The sequence below is a fragment of the Mobula hypostoma genome, chromosome 6 (genome assembly GCF_963921235.1).
Source record: "Mobula hypostoma chromosome 6, sMobHyp1.1, whole genome shotgun sequence".
Lineage (NCBI taxonomy): Eukaryota > Metazoa > Chordata > Chondrichthyes > Myliobatiformes > Myliobatidae > Mobula > Mobula hypostoma.
In genome coordinates this window covers 6,652,715-6,667,583 of record NC_086102.1, presented here as the reverse complement: position 1 = coordinate 6,667,583, position 14,869 = coordinate 6,652,715, and the positions used below count along the sequence as shown (strand labels likewise).

At 44.5% G+C, this 14,869-nt stretch overlaps 1 protein-coding gene across 9 annotated transcripts in view; it reads right to left on the bottom strand.

Annotated features, from left to right (window-relative positions):
• Positions 1 to 3,608: 3,608 nt before the first annotated feature.
• The window catches only part of robo2 (roundabout, axon guidance receptor, homolog 2 (Drosophila)), a 1,315,623-nt gene continuing 1,304,362 nt past the window's right edge, over positions 3,609 to 14,869 (bottom strand). For all 9 annotated transcript variants that reach the window (XM_063050228.1, XM_063050229.1, XM_063050235.1 and 6 more), the window contains 2 exons: positions 13,521 to 13,745; positions 3,609 to 5,897 (listed from right to left, as the gene is read on the bottom strand). In XM_063050228.1, the coding sequence (XP_062906298.1) occupies positions 5,896 to 5,897; positions 13,521 to 13,745 (227 nt within the window). In that variant the 3' untranslated portion in view covers positions 3,609 to 5,895. The remainder of the gene's footprint in view (positions 5,898 to 13,520; positions 13,746 to 14,869) is intronic.

Genomic DNA, 14,869 nt, shown 5'->3' with positions numbered 1-14,869 from the left:
AAGTGTAAAGCTGATCATCACAAAGGTGTAAAATGGTGACATGCAGATATTACGGTGGCATACCGGTTATTGTAATGCTGTTACAGTGCCAGCACGCAGGTTTCAGTTCCATCGCTGTCTGTGAGGAGTTTGTACATTCTCCCTGGGACCGTGTGGGTTTCCTTTGGGTGCTCTGGTTTCCTCCCACAGCCCAAAAGGGCATATGGGTTATGGTTAGTGAGTTGTAGGCATGCCACATTGGCACCGGAAGCTGGGTGACACTTGCGGGCTGCCCCCAGCACATATTTGGACTGTGTTGGTCATTGAGTCAAAACAATGCATTTTACTGTATGCTTCAATGAACACATAACTAATAAAACAAATCTTTTATGTTTATATATGTATTTTGTGTGTGTGTGTGTGTATTTGTGTGTATGTAGTGTGTGTGCGTGTAGTTTTGTGTCTGTGTATGAATGTGTATCTGTAATTTTGTGTGTGTGTAGTTTTATGCATGGATCTGTGTATTTATATCTGTGTGTGTGCCTGTGTATTTGTGTGTGTGTAGTGTGTGTGTCATTTTATGCATGGGTCTGTGTATTTGCGTGTGTGTGTGTGTGTGTGTGTGTGTGTGTGTATTTGTGTGTGTAGTGTGTATGTATACCTGTGCCTGTGTATTTGTGTGTGTGTATATAGTCTTAGCCCACAAGACTGTAAGACATAGGAGCAGAATTTGGCCCTTCAGCCCATCGAGTCTGCTCCACCATTCCATCATGGCTGATCCCAGATCCCACTCAACCCCACACACATGCCTTCTTGTCCTCCTTTGATGTACTGACTGATCAGGAAAAGATCAACTTCTGCCTTAAATGTGTGTGTGTGTGTGTGTGTAGTTTTGTGTGTCTGTCTGTCTGTGTGTGTGTGTGTGGTTTTGTGTGTATGTCTGTCCTATTTAATTAAGATTCCAACCTCATTATGTTATCCAACTACAAACTTAACTTCATGCCTCCTTCAACTCCTTCTGAGCCACAGCCCACATTGGTGCCACTAAGTTCCTTCATTTGCACTGCGGCAATCCGAGTCCTTCATTGCATTTTGCAGTGGAATGAGGAATGATGGGATAGTTCTCAGAGCCACCATAGATACAATGGCCCATTTGGCCTTCAATATCATTTAGGGAAAATCAGAACTATGAAATTCTACCTTCTTCAGAAATGCTTGTTCTCATTGTTCCAACACTTGCCATCTCTGGAAATCCCCAGATATCTCCACCTCTCTCCCTCTCCTCCCTTATGAAGCCCCTTTAAATCTTGGCTCAGTGTCAAATCATTTATTTGCACTCCTGTGTCACATTGGGGGATTCTTTACAATGTCAAAATGTTCAGTGTCAGTGTAAAGTGGTTGAGAGGTAGTCTAAGGGAATATGGTAGTGTAGCGGTTCGCTGGTACAGCCCAGGCTGTTGGAGTTCAGAGCACAATTCCAGCATCCTCTGTAAGCGCGTTTGTACATTCCTTCATTCACTCCTTCCCGTGTGTGCACGAGTTTCCTCCAGGTGCTCCAGGTTCCTCCCACAGTCTAAAGATGTATCGTTAGTAGGTTAATTCGGTCATTGTAAATTGTCTTGTGATTAGACTGGTGTTAACTAGGTAGATTGCTGGGCAGTGTGACTGCTGGACCAGAAGGATCTGATCCACACTGTATCTCTAAATACATTGGGCAGCAAAAGTTTTGCATCCTGAATACTTTTAGGTATATTTTATGGATTTTGGGCAGCTGATTATGAAAATCACCATGAAATTTCCCTATCATGTACCATTTTTAAAAAAATCTCCTATATTTGTTATTTCAATTCATAATTCAAGTCAATTAAAATATTGCATACATTTTAAGCTGAAATCTATTCTACCTTGTCCAGGCATGCCCGTGCAGGGCAGATGCTGCATTGCAGGACAGGTTTTAGATAAACAGGTCTAGAGAAGACAGAAGAAGATGCCATGTTGCATGAGTCAGGAATGGAAAACAATACAGTACTGAAGTTTTATAAACATAAGATATTCTGTAGTTGCTGAAAATCCTGAGGAACACACATAAAATGCTGGGGGAAGCTCAATATGTCAGGCAGTATCTCTGGAGAGGAGTAAAGAGTCGACCCAAGATCCTTTATCAGAAATTATAATTGTGTTCCTTCCACAGATGATTGCTGCCCTGTTGGAGTTTTCCCAACATTTTCTATCTGTATTTTAGATGGAGAGAAATTTAGGATTCCCCTATGGAAAGTAAAAAACAATCAATGTTTCTGGCCAACACCCTGATGTGTTGCTCTGGATTTCCAGCATCTCTTGTGTTTGGAATTTAGGGTTTAGGGTTTACTGGTGCACTGGCGAGAGTGACGGCGAGGCAGCTGCATGACCTTGGTTGTGGCGTGGACCAGGCCCTCGTACCTCGGGGTTGCCTGTTGCAGCTGCCAGGGAAGGAGACGCTGGAGCTGCCTGTGTGCTGGTTGGGGGGTTGGCCCTTCCACTGGTGCTTCTCTCCAGCACTTTCATGGTGGAAGTCAAACTGGATTGAGTTGAGCTCAGGAGTGCTTATGCTTGTTCTTGCAGAAATGTGGCTCCAGACCGGCATCCATGTACCATCAATCTACAGGCCATGACGCTCAGGGACAAGGGCTATATTATTCATTTTTAATTTTTTTGTAACTGTATGTTTTTCTGCTATAGTGATTATATGTTTCTTAAAATTGTCATAGTAGGTTTGGGGGGTGGTGGAAATGAGGCCATAATGGGGATGATGGATAATCTCCCACTGCCTTATTAAATGCTCCCAATGGCGTGCGTCTCAAATAGCCTCTGATAACCAATTCCAGTTCCTGGACTACACATGTGACTTAGCAACTAAACCCTGCGCAACCATTTCCACTGGCAGGAGAAGGGGCAAAGGTGGGTTACTGGCACCTTATAACCAGTCGCTTGGGGCAGATCGGGTACATTAGGCATGGTTGGCAGCTCAGCTTGGAGAAGGAGAACTTTGATCTCAAACATCCATTTCCACTCATAGGGAAGGCTGCAGGAGTAAACTCCAAGGAAAAATCCGGAACTGGAGTTTCTAAGACAGTCTTATGTTGAGTGCAATGATGACTGGCAACTCCTGCGACGCTGCTGGTACCAAACTGTATTGGCCTCTGCTTTCTTTTGATGCGTGGAGATGGGGAGCTTGCTACTTCAAGTCATAGAAAGGTATAGTACAGAAACAGGCCATTCAGTCCATCTAGTCTGTTTCATCGACCTGCATCTGGACCATAGTCCTCCATACCTCTACCATCCATGTAAATGGGCAACCGCCTGCTCGCGAGAATGCACTGCATTGGCTTTGCATATCTAGACAGCTAAGATGCAATATCCGTGGTTGACCCTGTCCAACAGAGGCCTTAGAATTACCCGTGCTGTATGTGCTGTGTGTGGCTGTCGGTACTGTGTTTTGCACCGTGGCCCTGGAGAAATGCTGTTTCGTCCAGCTGTATTCAGGCGTATGGTTGAAAGACAGTTAAAGTTGAACTTGAGCTTGGATGTGGGGTACGTGTTGACCCAAAACCCAGGTAAGACAGAGATCACGACAGGCAATGTAGCATAAAAACATCAAGCCTTTAATCAATATACTATAGACCCATGAACAACTTTCCTTAATACTGACACACACTTTATTTTACCGTTAACAGCGTTAGCAAGGCTCCTGACCTTGCTTTAAGATTAATGTTTAAGACTATATTTGACATCAAGCATCCTTTGAAACTCTCCTTGGTCAGCAGTGGCGAATTTGGAAAGCTGCCACTTCCTGGCAGAACAAGGTGATGTCTTTTCAGGTTTAAAGTGGTGGGGGTGGGCGGGTGGGAGATGGGCTGCCTCTTTTTATATTAAGAAAGAAGGAAAAAGTCTTAAATAATTATGAGAGGGCAAGGGGTAATCGGGGACAGAGGGCATCCTCTGGGTGAATGGCAACGCCTTACTTTTTCGGCCTGGTTGATGAGGCCTGCTGTTCAGTCCTCCGTGGCTGACTTTCCAGCACTGTGTCCCTGAGTGACATGTGAACGGGACTCTCCCTGCAACAGCCTCAGACCCACTTAGACACCATTTCTGGTTGTGCTGTTCAAAGGTCACAGGGTCCCAGAAGAATGCAGCATTTTCTGTGCCTTATCCCCTACACACACGCAGACACACCATACACAAATACCATACGCATGCCCATGTGCACTCACTTGCAACACGCATGCACACACATGATGTACACTCAGTGGCCACTTTATTAGATACACCTGTACCTCTGCTCATTAATGTAAATGTCTAATCAGCCAATCACGTGGCAGCAGCTCAATGCATAGAAGTATGCAGATATGGTCAAGAGTTTCAATTGTTGTTCAGACCGAACATTAGAATGGGGAAGAAATGTGACTTTGACTGTAGAATTATTGTTGGTGCCAGATAGGGTGGTTTGAGTATCTTAGAAACTGCTGATCTCCTGGGATTTTCACACACAATAGTTTCTAGAGCTTACACAGAATGATGTAAAAAACAAACAACCAGCGAGCAGCAGTTTTGTGGGCAAAAACGCTTTGTTAATGAGAGAGGTCAGAGGAGAATGGCCAGACTGGTACAGGCTGACAGGAAGGTGACTGTAACTCAGATAACCACGTTACAACAGTGGTGTGCAGAAAAGCATTTCTGAACACACTACATCTCGAAACTTGAAGTGGATGGGTGACAGCAGCAGTAGACGACGAAAGTACACACAGTGGCCACTTTATTAGGTACAGCAGGTATCAAATAAAGTGGCCAGTAAGTGTATGCTCAGAAAACCACACTTACCTCTATCACTCATCCACGCAAGCTCACAACAGCAGACGTGGCCATGTACTCTCGCACACATATCACACGCATACACGCTCACACACGCGGTGAGCTAAATCCCCCTCTCTTCCCATCCGACCAGCTTCGCACTCTTCAGCATTTTCTCAGGAGCTTTAAACTTTTGTGCTTATCACTAAAACAAAATCATCAGTGCAAACTTCAAAAAACACAACATTAAACAAACAGAAAGTAATGCAGTAACAATGTTAAAAATACATATTTTTGTGTGTTCCTGTTTTTAATGGCATTTCTGCCCAGTCAATCGACAATATAGTACAATAGACCAATAAAAAAATGTAATAACATTACAAGATGCAAAGTCAAAGAACAAGGTGAGTTTTGTTTAACAATGCAACAAAAAGTATTTACACAAGAAATCCCCTTCTCTCCCCCCCTTCTCTCTTACATTATAGCAACTACACTTCTCATATCCTTCCTTGTCACATTTCTACTTTGTGGGTGGGATTTAACCCTGCCATGGATGGTCCTGAGCCCGGCTATGAAAGGAAGGGGGTTGGGCCTGGGGTTAGCAACCCCATCCCATAAAAAACCCAGAGCTACAGAAAGGGCAGCGGAAGCTCCAAAGTCCTCATTCCTGGAAGAGGAAGACTCTTTGCCTAGAAGATATACAAAGTCGTGGTGAAACTGGAAGCCACAGGGCCGACCCCCTTCTATCTGCCCAGGGCAGAGGACTCAGGTGAGCTGCTCTTGGTAGCATATGCCCCAGTAGGGTGTGATGGGCTTACAGGGAAGAAGAAGGGGTGGGATTTGGAAGAAGGAAAGGGGAGTGATGGAGACGTGGTGAGGTGAGAGGAGGGTGTACATGGACAATGTACTGAAAGACCATGGTGGGGTGAAGGGGTACACATGTGGCTGTGGTATCTCGGACTTTACATCACATTTACAGGTTCTGTCATAATACATTAAATAAGGAAGAGGTTCTTTGCACCACACAGGTGCCATGGCAACCACGAGGCGGGGCTCGCAACGCTGAATCTCAGGATCAGTTCTTCTTCACTCTGTGGGAACAAGGACACCGAAGTTAAAAGCTGGCATTTCTGAGGAAGATCAGTCTGTCGCCTATTAGCAAGCACTACCATCTGTGCCAGTCCCATCCATTCTTTGCCATAATCCCTTGCACTCTCTCAACCTGCCTCATCACGGCCCTTGCATCTTATCTGTCTACCTGCTCTGCACTTTCTCTGTAATTATAACTTGATATTCTGCATTGTTTTATTTTCCTTTCAATGTATCTCATACTTATTTATGGAATAATCCATCTGGATGGCGTGTAAGCAAAGGTTTTGCACTGTGCCTCAGTACATGCGACAATAATAAAATTACCAAGCACTCACACTTGACCTTTTAGAGTGGACGGAAGATTAGGGTGGGTTGGTAGGTTTGCAAATGACACAAAGGCAGGTGGTGTTGTGGATGTTGTTGAAGGTTGTCATGGACTACAATGAGACACCGACACTTTGAAAGGCCGAATTTGGAGGCAGAAAATACAGGTTTAGTGGCAGGATTCTTAGCAGTGTGGAGGAACGGAGGGATCTTGGGGTTCACATCCATCCATAGATCCCTCAAGGTTGCTACGCAAGTCGATAGGATGGTTAAGAAGGCCTATGTTGAGTTGGGGGATTGAGTTCAAGAGCAGTGAGGTAATGTTGCAGCTCTATAAAACTCTGGTTAGACCACACTTGGAGTATTGTGTCCAGCTCCGGTTACGTTCATTATAAGGAGGAAGGGGAAGCTTTGGAGAGGGTGCAGAAAGGATTTGCCTCTGACCCCTGGCACTGTCCGTGTGGAGTTTGCATGATCTTTCGGTGAATGTTTGTTTTCCTCCAGGGCTTCCCGCCCTTTCCCATATCCCAAAGATGTGATGTTTAATAGGTTGACTGGAGGATGAAAGATGACTTTCTACAAGATGATAAGAGGCATAGATCGAGTGAACAGCCAGTCTTTTCCCCAGGGTGAAAATGGCTAATACCAGGGCCATAATTTTAAAGTGACTGCAGGAACGTAAAGGGGAAGTGTCATAGGTAAGTTTTTTTTTACAGAAAGTGGTAGGTGTCTGGAACACCCTGCCAAAGGTGGAGGTAAAGTCAGATTCATTAGGGACATTTAGGAGATGCTTTAGATAGCCACATGAATGGTAGAAAAATGGAAGGCTTGCGCGAGGGAAGGATTAGATTGATCGTAGAGTAGGTTAAAAGATCAGCACAATATTGTGGGCTGAAGGGCCTGTTCTGAGCAGTACCATTCAATGTACTATGTTCTATTAATCACAATTGCTAACATCTCCTGTGGCTGCTAAAAAGCACCTGCTTGATAAATCTCCTGTTAAATGCCTTGTGACACATAACTAGGTTAAATGCAATATACAAAATGGGTGTTATTAATGCTGTTATTATTGCATCTGCTTCCACCACCCTTTCTGGCACCGAGTCCGAGATTATAACTAATTACTGTGTAAACAATTTCTTCTCATCTGTTCTTCCCCCGATCACCTGATATCTCTATTGGGCCACAGAGGCACATTACTCCTAATTTACTTCATAAAAAAACATTTCCAATTGTGATCTCCTTTCATAGAAAGTCCTCTTGGACCCTAGTCTGATTAGAAGATAGAATGGTACAGCACAGGAACGGGCCCTTTGGCCCATAGTCCGCTGGAGGAGCTCAGCAGGTCAAGCAGCACCTGTGGGAGGAAAGGAACTGCTGATATCTTGGGTTGAATGGACCATGAGCCCATGAACACTACCTCACTCATTTACTCTTTTTTTTCCACCGCTTTTTATTTTTTATATATCTCTTTAGGTATTGCATTAAAACAACAAATTTCACAACATATGCCAGTGATAATAAACCTGAATCTGAAACCCTTCAGGTGCTAAAGTACTCAAACTAGCAATGAACTCCTGACTGAACTAATCCTTCTGTCTGCACAATGTTCACATCTACACATTCATCCACCTTTCTAAGAGACTTTTAATGCCTCTCTCTGACTTGTCCCACCTACTGCGTCAGGGAGTGCATTCCAGACCTCCACCACTCTCTGAAAACAATTGTCTCAGGTACACGCACGACACGCTGGAGGAACTCAGCAGGTCAGGCAGCATCCGTGGAAACGACCAGTCAATGTTTCGGGCATGAACCCTTCGTCAGGACTGTAGGGGGAAGGGGCAGAGGCGCTATAAAGAAGGTGGGGGGAGGGAGGGAAAGAGAAGGCTGGTAGGTTCCAGGTGAAAAACCAGTAAGGGGAAAGATAAAGGGGTGGGGGAGGGGAAGCAGAGAGGGGATAGGCAGGAAAGGTGAAGAAGGAGTAGGGGAAAACACAATAGGTAGTAGAAGGTGGCGGAACCATGAGGGAGGTGATAGGCAGCTGTCCACCATGACGCAGATATCTCCTTTTAAATTTCTCCCTTTCATCTTAAACACATTATTAGCTTTTTTTTAACCCTGGGGAAAAGATACGGTCTGTCTATTCTATCTATGCCTCAGATAACCTTATAAACTTCTATCAGATCTCCCCTCAGCCTCGACTGCTCCAGAGAAAATAACCCACGTTTGTCCAACCTCTCTGTATAGCACCCGCTCACTAATTCTGGCAGCACCTTCAGGACTGCCTCTTCGGTACCCTCTCAAAAGGCTCGACATCCTTTTTATAATGGATGACGGAATTGATGGCTTTGTGGCCAAGTTTGCAAACAGTATGAAGGTACATGGAGGGGCTACAGATGGACTTAGACAGATTAGGAGAAAGGGCAAAGAAGTGGCAGATAGGATGGGATACAATGTCTGAAAGTGTATGGTCATGCACTTTGGTAGAAGAAATGAAAGAGCTGACTATATTCTAAGTGGAGAGAAAATTCAAAAATATGAGGTGCAAAGGATTTGGGAGTCCTCATGCAGGATTCCTTAAAGACTAGTTAGTTTGCAGGTTGAGTCAGTGGTGAGGAAGGCAAATGTAATTTTAGCATTCGTTTCAAGAGGACTAGAATATAAAAGCAAGGATATAATGTTAAGGCTTTATAAGGCACTGGTGAGGCCTCACTTGGAGCATTGTGAGCAACAAACGATATGCTGACTTTGGAGAGGGTCCAATGGAGGTTCACAAAAATGATCACGGAATTGAAAGGCTTCTCATACGAGGAGTGTTTGATGGCTCTCGGTCTGTATTCACTGGAATTCAGAAGAGTGAGTGGTGACCTCATTGAAACCTATCGAACGTTGAAAGCCCTGGATAGAGAGGATGTTTCCTATGGTAGGAGAGACTAAGACCAGAGGATGCAGCCTCAGAATAGCGAGACATTCCTTTAGAACAGAGGTGAGGAGGAATTTCTTTAACTAGAGAGTGGCGAATCTATGGAAATTGTTGCCACAGGCAGCTGTGGAGCCAAAGTCAATGAATATATTTAAGATAGAGTTTGAGAAATTCTTGATTAGTCAGGGCATGAAGGGATACGAGGAGAGGGCATGATGGAATGGCAGAGCAGACTTAATGGGCCAAATGCCCTAATTCTGCTCCTATATCTTATGGTCTTATGGTCTAATTGAATGCAATACTCCAGACTGCCCCTGCAGTCCTGTCATCCCTGGATCTTTACTCATCAACCTTTGTAAACTCACAGTGTCCTTCTGAAAATATCATGCAGGACTGGATGCAGTGCCAACTGAGTTTGTGTCAGGGCAGAAATGGCTAATATGAGGCGGGTAATGTAATGTGATTGGAGTAAAGTATAAAGGGATGCCAGAGGTAGATATTTTACACAGAGTGGTGAGAGCATGGAATGTGCTGCCAAGGGTGGTGATAGAGGCAGACACATTAGGGACATTTAAGAAACTCTTAGATAGGCATGTGGATAATAGAAAAGTAGAGGGATATGTGGGAAGGAAGGGTTAGATTGATCTTGGAGTTGGTTAAAATGTCAGCACAACATTGTGGGCCAAAGGGCCTGTACAGTACTGCTATCACAAGCGAGAGAAATTCTGCAGATGCTGGAAATCTAAGCGACACACACAAAATGCTGGAGGAACTCTGCAGACTAGGCAACATTTATGGAAAAGAGAAAACAAGTCTATGTTTCCGGCTGAGATCCTTCATCAGGACTGCTATGTTGTATGTAAGATTTTTACTCTTCCTGTTCGAACCATTCAAGTGTTTTCACATTCCTAGTATGCAACATCACCAGTCATAGGAGTGAACGATACCTATAGCCTCTGCCGATATGAACATGTAGTTACCAATGGCCAAGAATGTGCATCTGCATCTCTGATTGCTCTGGAGGCTAAAGAAAGTCAGCATGTTGCACTGACCCTCTCCAATTTGCCTTCTAATTTCTCAGGAGGCTAAATAAAGTCAGCATGTCCCATTGACTCTCTCCAATTTCTATAGATGCAACGTAGAAAGCATCCTATCTGCACGTATCATGATTTGGTACGGCAACGGCTCTGTTTTTTGACTTCAAGAAACTGCAGAGAGTTGTACACACAGCTCAGCACATCATAGAAATCAGCCTCCCCTCCAAGGACTTTGTATATAGTTCATACTGCCTCAGTGATGCAATGAGCATAGAACAAACATAAAACATTGAACAGTAGCGCTCTGGAAAGGCTATTTGGCCTGTGTTGTTTTGCCAGTCTTGATACTGAACTATTCCAAATGTCCTCCTCCCACATAATATCCAGATTGCTCCTTTCCCTTCATATTCATATATGTACACATCTACAAGCTTCTTCAACCCCGGGAGAAGATGGCGGCGCGACGACAGTGCGTGCAGCCTCTCCGGTGATGAATATCTGTTATCTGTCAAGTAGGGGACGGTGCACAATTCTGATTTGATGGAGACAGACATGAGTGCATAGCGGAACATCTGGAAAACTTCGGAAATGTCTGCTTTGCTACTGCTGCTACTGTGTGGTAACCGGAATCTCTGGATTCCGAAATCCTTGGCTTTGCGTGTTTCAGCGGCCCGGGGCGAGGTCCAAGGCGCTTGGCAGAGGATGGCGCTCCGGAGGCTGTATCGGAGAGGCTGGTTGGAAGCTTGAAGTTTTCGGATGGATGGACTCAGTGTCGGCTGTGGTCGGCTGCTTCCAAGGCATCGGCAAGTTGACGGTGCCTGGAGGTTTATGGCAGGGAGTTTCTCCCTTTTGCCGCCTGCTATCGGGGACTCGGGAGTCGATCGACTCGGGGACTTTGAGACTATTTTTTTAACTGTGCCTATGGACTGTTCTTCATCAAATTATGGTATTGCTTTGCACTGCTGTAACTATATGGTGTAATTATGTGGTTTTGTCAGTGTTAGTCTTTGGTCCGTCTTGTTTTCTGTGATATCACGCCAGAGAAACATTGTATCATTTCTTAATGCATATATGCATTTCTAAATGACAATAAAAGAGGACTGAGTGTTCTCATAATCTAAACATAATCAAAGACCCTACCCATCCTGGATCCCAACCTCTCTTCTCACCTCTTACACTGGGCAGAAGATATAAACGCTTGAAAGCACATACCATCAGGCTCAAGAACGGCTTCTCTCCTATTGTTAAAAGTCTTTTAAATGGAGCTCTTAGATGATAAAGTGGACTCTTGACCTCACAATCTACCTCAACACAGCCCTTGCACTTTATTATCTGCTGCAATGTATTTTCTCTGTAACTGTACCACTGCATTCTGCATTCTGTTATTTTTTTTTCTTTTGTACTACCTTTATGTATGATGTGATGAAATACAATAGCACAGTGGTGAGCGAAATGCTTTACCATGCCAGTGATTTGGGTTCAATTCCCACCGCTGTCTGTGAAGAGTTTTTTTTTTCTTTTTTTCCGTCTGTAAAGAGTTTGTACATTCTCCCTCATGACAGTGTGGGTTTCTTCCGGGTGCTCTGGTTTCCTCCAATAGTCCAAAGACGTACCAGTGAGTAGGGTAATTGGTCATTGTAAATTGTCCTGTGATTAGACTAGGGTTAAATAGGGGGTTGCTGGGAGAAATGGCACGAAGGGCTGGAAATGCCAAAAGGGCCTATTCTACGTTATAGACAATAGACAATAGACAATAGGTGCAGGAGTAGGCCATTCGGCCCTTAGAACCAGCACCACCATTCACTGTGATCATGGCTGATCATCCACAATCAGTATCCAGTTCCTGCCTTATCCCCATAACCTTTGATTCCGCTATCTTTAAGAGCTCTATCCATCTCTTTCTTGAAAGCATCCAGAGACTTGGCCACCACAGCCTTCTGGGGCAGAGCATTCCATATATCCACAACTCTCTGTGTGAAAATGTTTTTCCTCAACTCCGTTCTAAATGGCCTACCCCTTATTCTTAAACTGTGGCCTCTGGTTCTGGACTCGCCCATCAGCGGGAACATGCTTCCTGCCTCCAGCGTGTCCAATCCCTTAATAATCTTATATGTTTCGATAAGATCCCCTCTCAGCCTTCTAAATTCCAGAGTATACAAGCCCAGTCGCTCCAATCTTTCGACATATGACAGTCCCGCCACCCCGGGAATTAACCTTGTGGACCTACGCTGCACTCCCTCAATAGCAAGAATGTCCTTCCTCAAATTTGGAGACCAAAACTGCACACAGTACTCCAGGTGTGGTCTCACCAGGGCCCTGTACAGCTGCAGAAGGACCTCTTTGCTCTTGTACTCAATTCCCCTTGTTATGAAGGCCAGCATGCCATTAGCTTTCTTCACAGCCTGCTGTACTTGCATGCTTACTTTCAGTGACTGATGTACAAGAACACCTAGATCTCGTTGTGCTTCCCCTTTTCCTAACTTGACTCCATTTAGATAATAATCTGCCTTCCCGTTCTTACCACCAAAGTGGATAACCTCACATTTATCCACATTAAACTGCATCCGCCATGCATCTGCCACTCACCCAGTCTGTCCAAGTCTCCCTGCATTCTCATAACATCCTCCTCACATTTCACACTGCCGCCCAGCTTTGTGTCATCGGCAAATTTGCTAATGTTACTTTTAATCCCCTCATCTAAATCATTAATATATATCGTAAACAGCTGCGGTCCCAGCACTGAACCCTGCGGTACCCCACTGGTCACCGCCTGCCGTTCCGAAAGGGACCCATTAATCGCTACTGTTTGTTTTCTGTCAACCAGCCAATTTTCAATCCATGTCAGTACTCTGCCCCCAATACCATGTGCCCTAATTTTGCCCACTAATCTCTTATGTGGGACTTTATCAAAGGCTTTCTGAAAGTCCAGGTACACTACATCCACTGGCTCTCCCTTGTCCATTTTCATAGTTACATCCTCAAAAAATTAGTCAAGCACGATTTCCCCTTTGTAAATCCATGCTGACTCGGACCGATCCTGTTATTGCTATCCAGATGTGTTGTAATTTCATCTTTTATAATTGACTCCAGCATCTTTCCCACCACCGACGTCAGGCTAACTGGTCTATAATTCCCTGTTTTCTCTCTTCCTCCCTTCTTGAAGAGAGGGACAACATTAGCCACCCTCCAATCCACAGGAACTGTGGATTGTATCACAATAACTAAATAAATAATAAATAAATGATCTGCATGGATGAAATGCAAAATACATATTTTACTGTACCTCAGTGCATGTGATAATAATTAATCCAGTCTCTTCCAGCAGTTCAGATACTTACATACATCCCCTAGAAACTGTCCTTGGCCACATGACCCCATATATCCTACATCTGGAAGCTCACTAATGTTCCGCTGGTGACACGCGATGGCTGGGCCTCCTCGTGACGGCACTCCTTTCCTGGGTCCAGTTGACCCCTTAGACGAGGCGGTTCCTGAAGAACTTTGACCACTCAAGTGGCCCGGAGAGGGGAAGTTCGGCTTGCTGTACGGGATAAGAACTTCTTCTGGAAAAGAGATCAGAAAATAGACAATTACAAGAGTGTCTCACAATGAGGATAACATAAGTGCAGCAGGATAGTGGAGCGGTTAGTGTAACGCTTTACAGCACCCAGCAACTGGAAGACCTGGATTCAATTCCTGCCCGCTATCTGCAAGGTGTTTGTACATTCTCCTTGTGACTGTGTGACTTTCCTCTGGGAGTTCTGGTTTCCTCCCACAGTCCAAAGATGTGCAATTCATACACCTATTAAGCACATATATTGCTAGGGTGCGTAAGACAGTAATGTGGAGCAGGAACTGAGTTAGTAAAGCTGCCAGGAGCAAGGGATGCTGGGAATGGCAAGGGTGGAGTGCCGCAGGACGGGTGGTAGCAGAGGAGTGCCAGGGGTGGGGGATGGCATGGGTGCAGACACACCCAGCCCTGAGACACCAGGCAAGGTTATTTGATTCCAAACAATTGGCCTCTGATGCTTCCCATTCCCTCCGCCCTTTCCGTTTTTCCAACCATGATTCCCCACTCCCTGACCCCTTCCCACTCTCAGTCCACAATAGAGAACCAGATCAGAATCACTCACATATGTCATGAAACTTGATTTTCTTTGTGGCAGCAGTACAATTCGATACATAAAATTATGACTACTGTGCAAAAGTCTTAGGCACCCTAGCTGTATTTAGTGTTTGTATAAATACACACATATATATATACACACACACATGTGTCTAAGGCTTTTGCACAGTATGGGTTAGGGTTGTGGGCATGTTATGTTGAGGCCAGAAGTATGGCAACATTTGCAGGCGACCTCCAGCACATCCTCGGACTGTGTTGGTTATTGACATAAACGACACAGTTCACTGTATGTTTTGATGTTTCAATGCATATTTGACAAATGGTGAAAATATAAATCTTCATCTAACTTCCTCTTAGATACATATTTTTCTTAGAAAAATAGAGAGTTATGGGTAACCCTAGGTAATTTCTAAAGTAAGTACATGTTCGGCACAGCATTGTGGGCCGAAGGGCCTGTACTGTGCTATAGGTTTTCTATGTTTCTAATCTGTTTTCAGACTCTTGAATGGACCCCCTATACGATAAGATAGACTCTTATCGTATATGTTGCAATCTACCTCG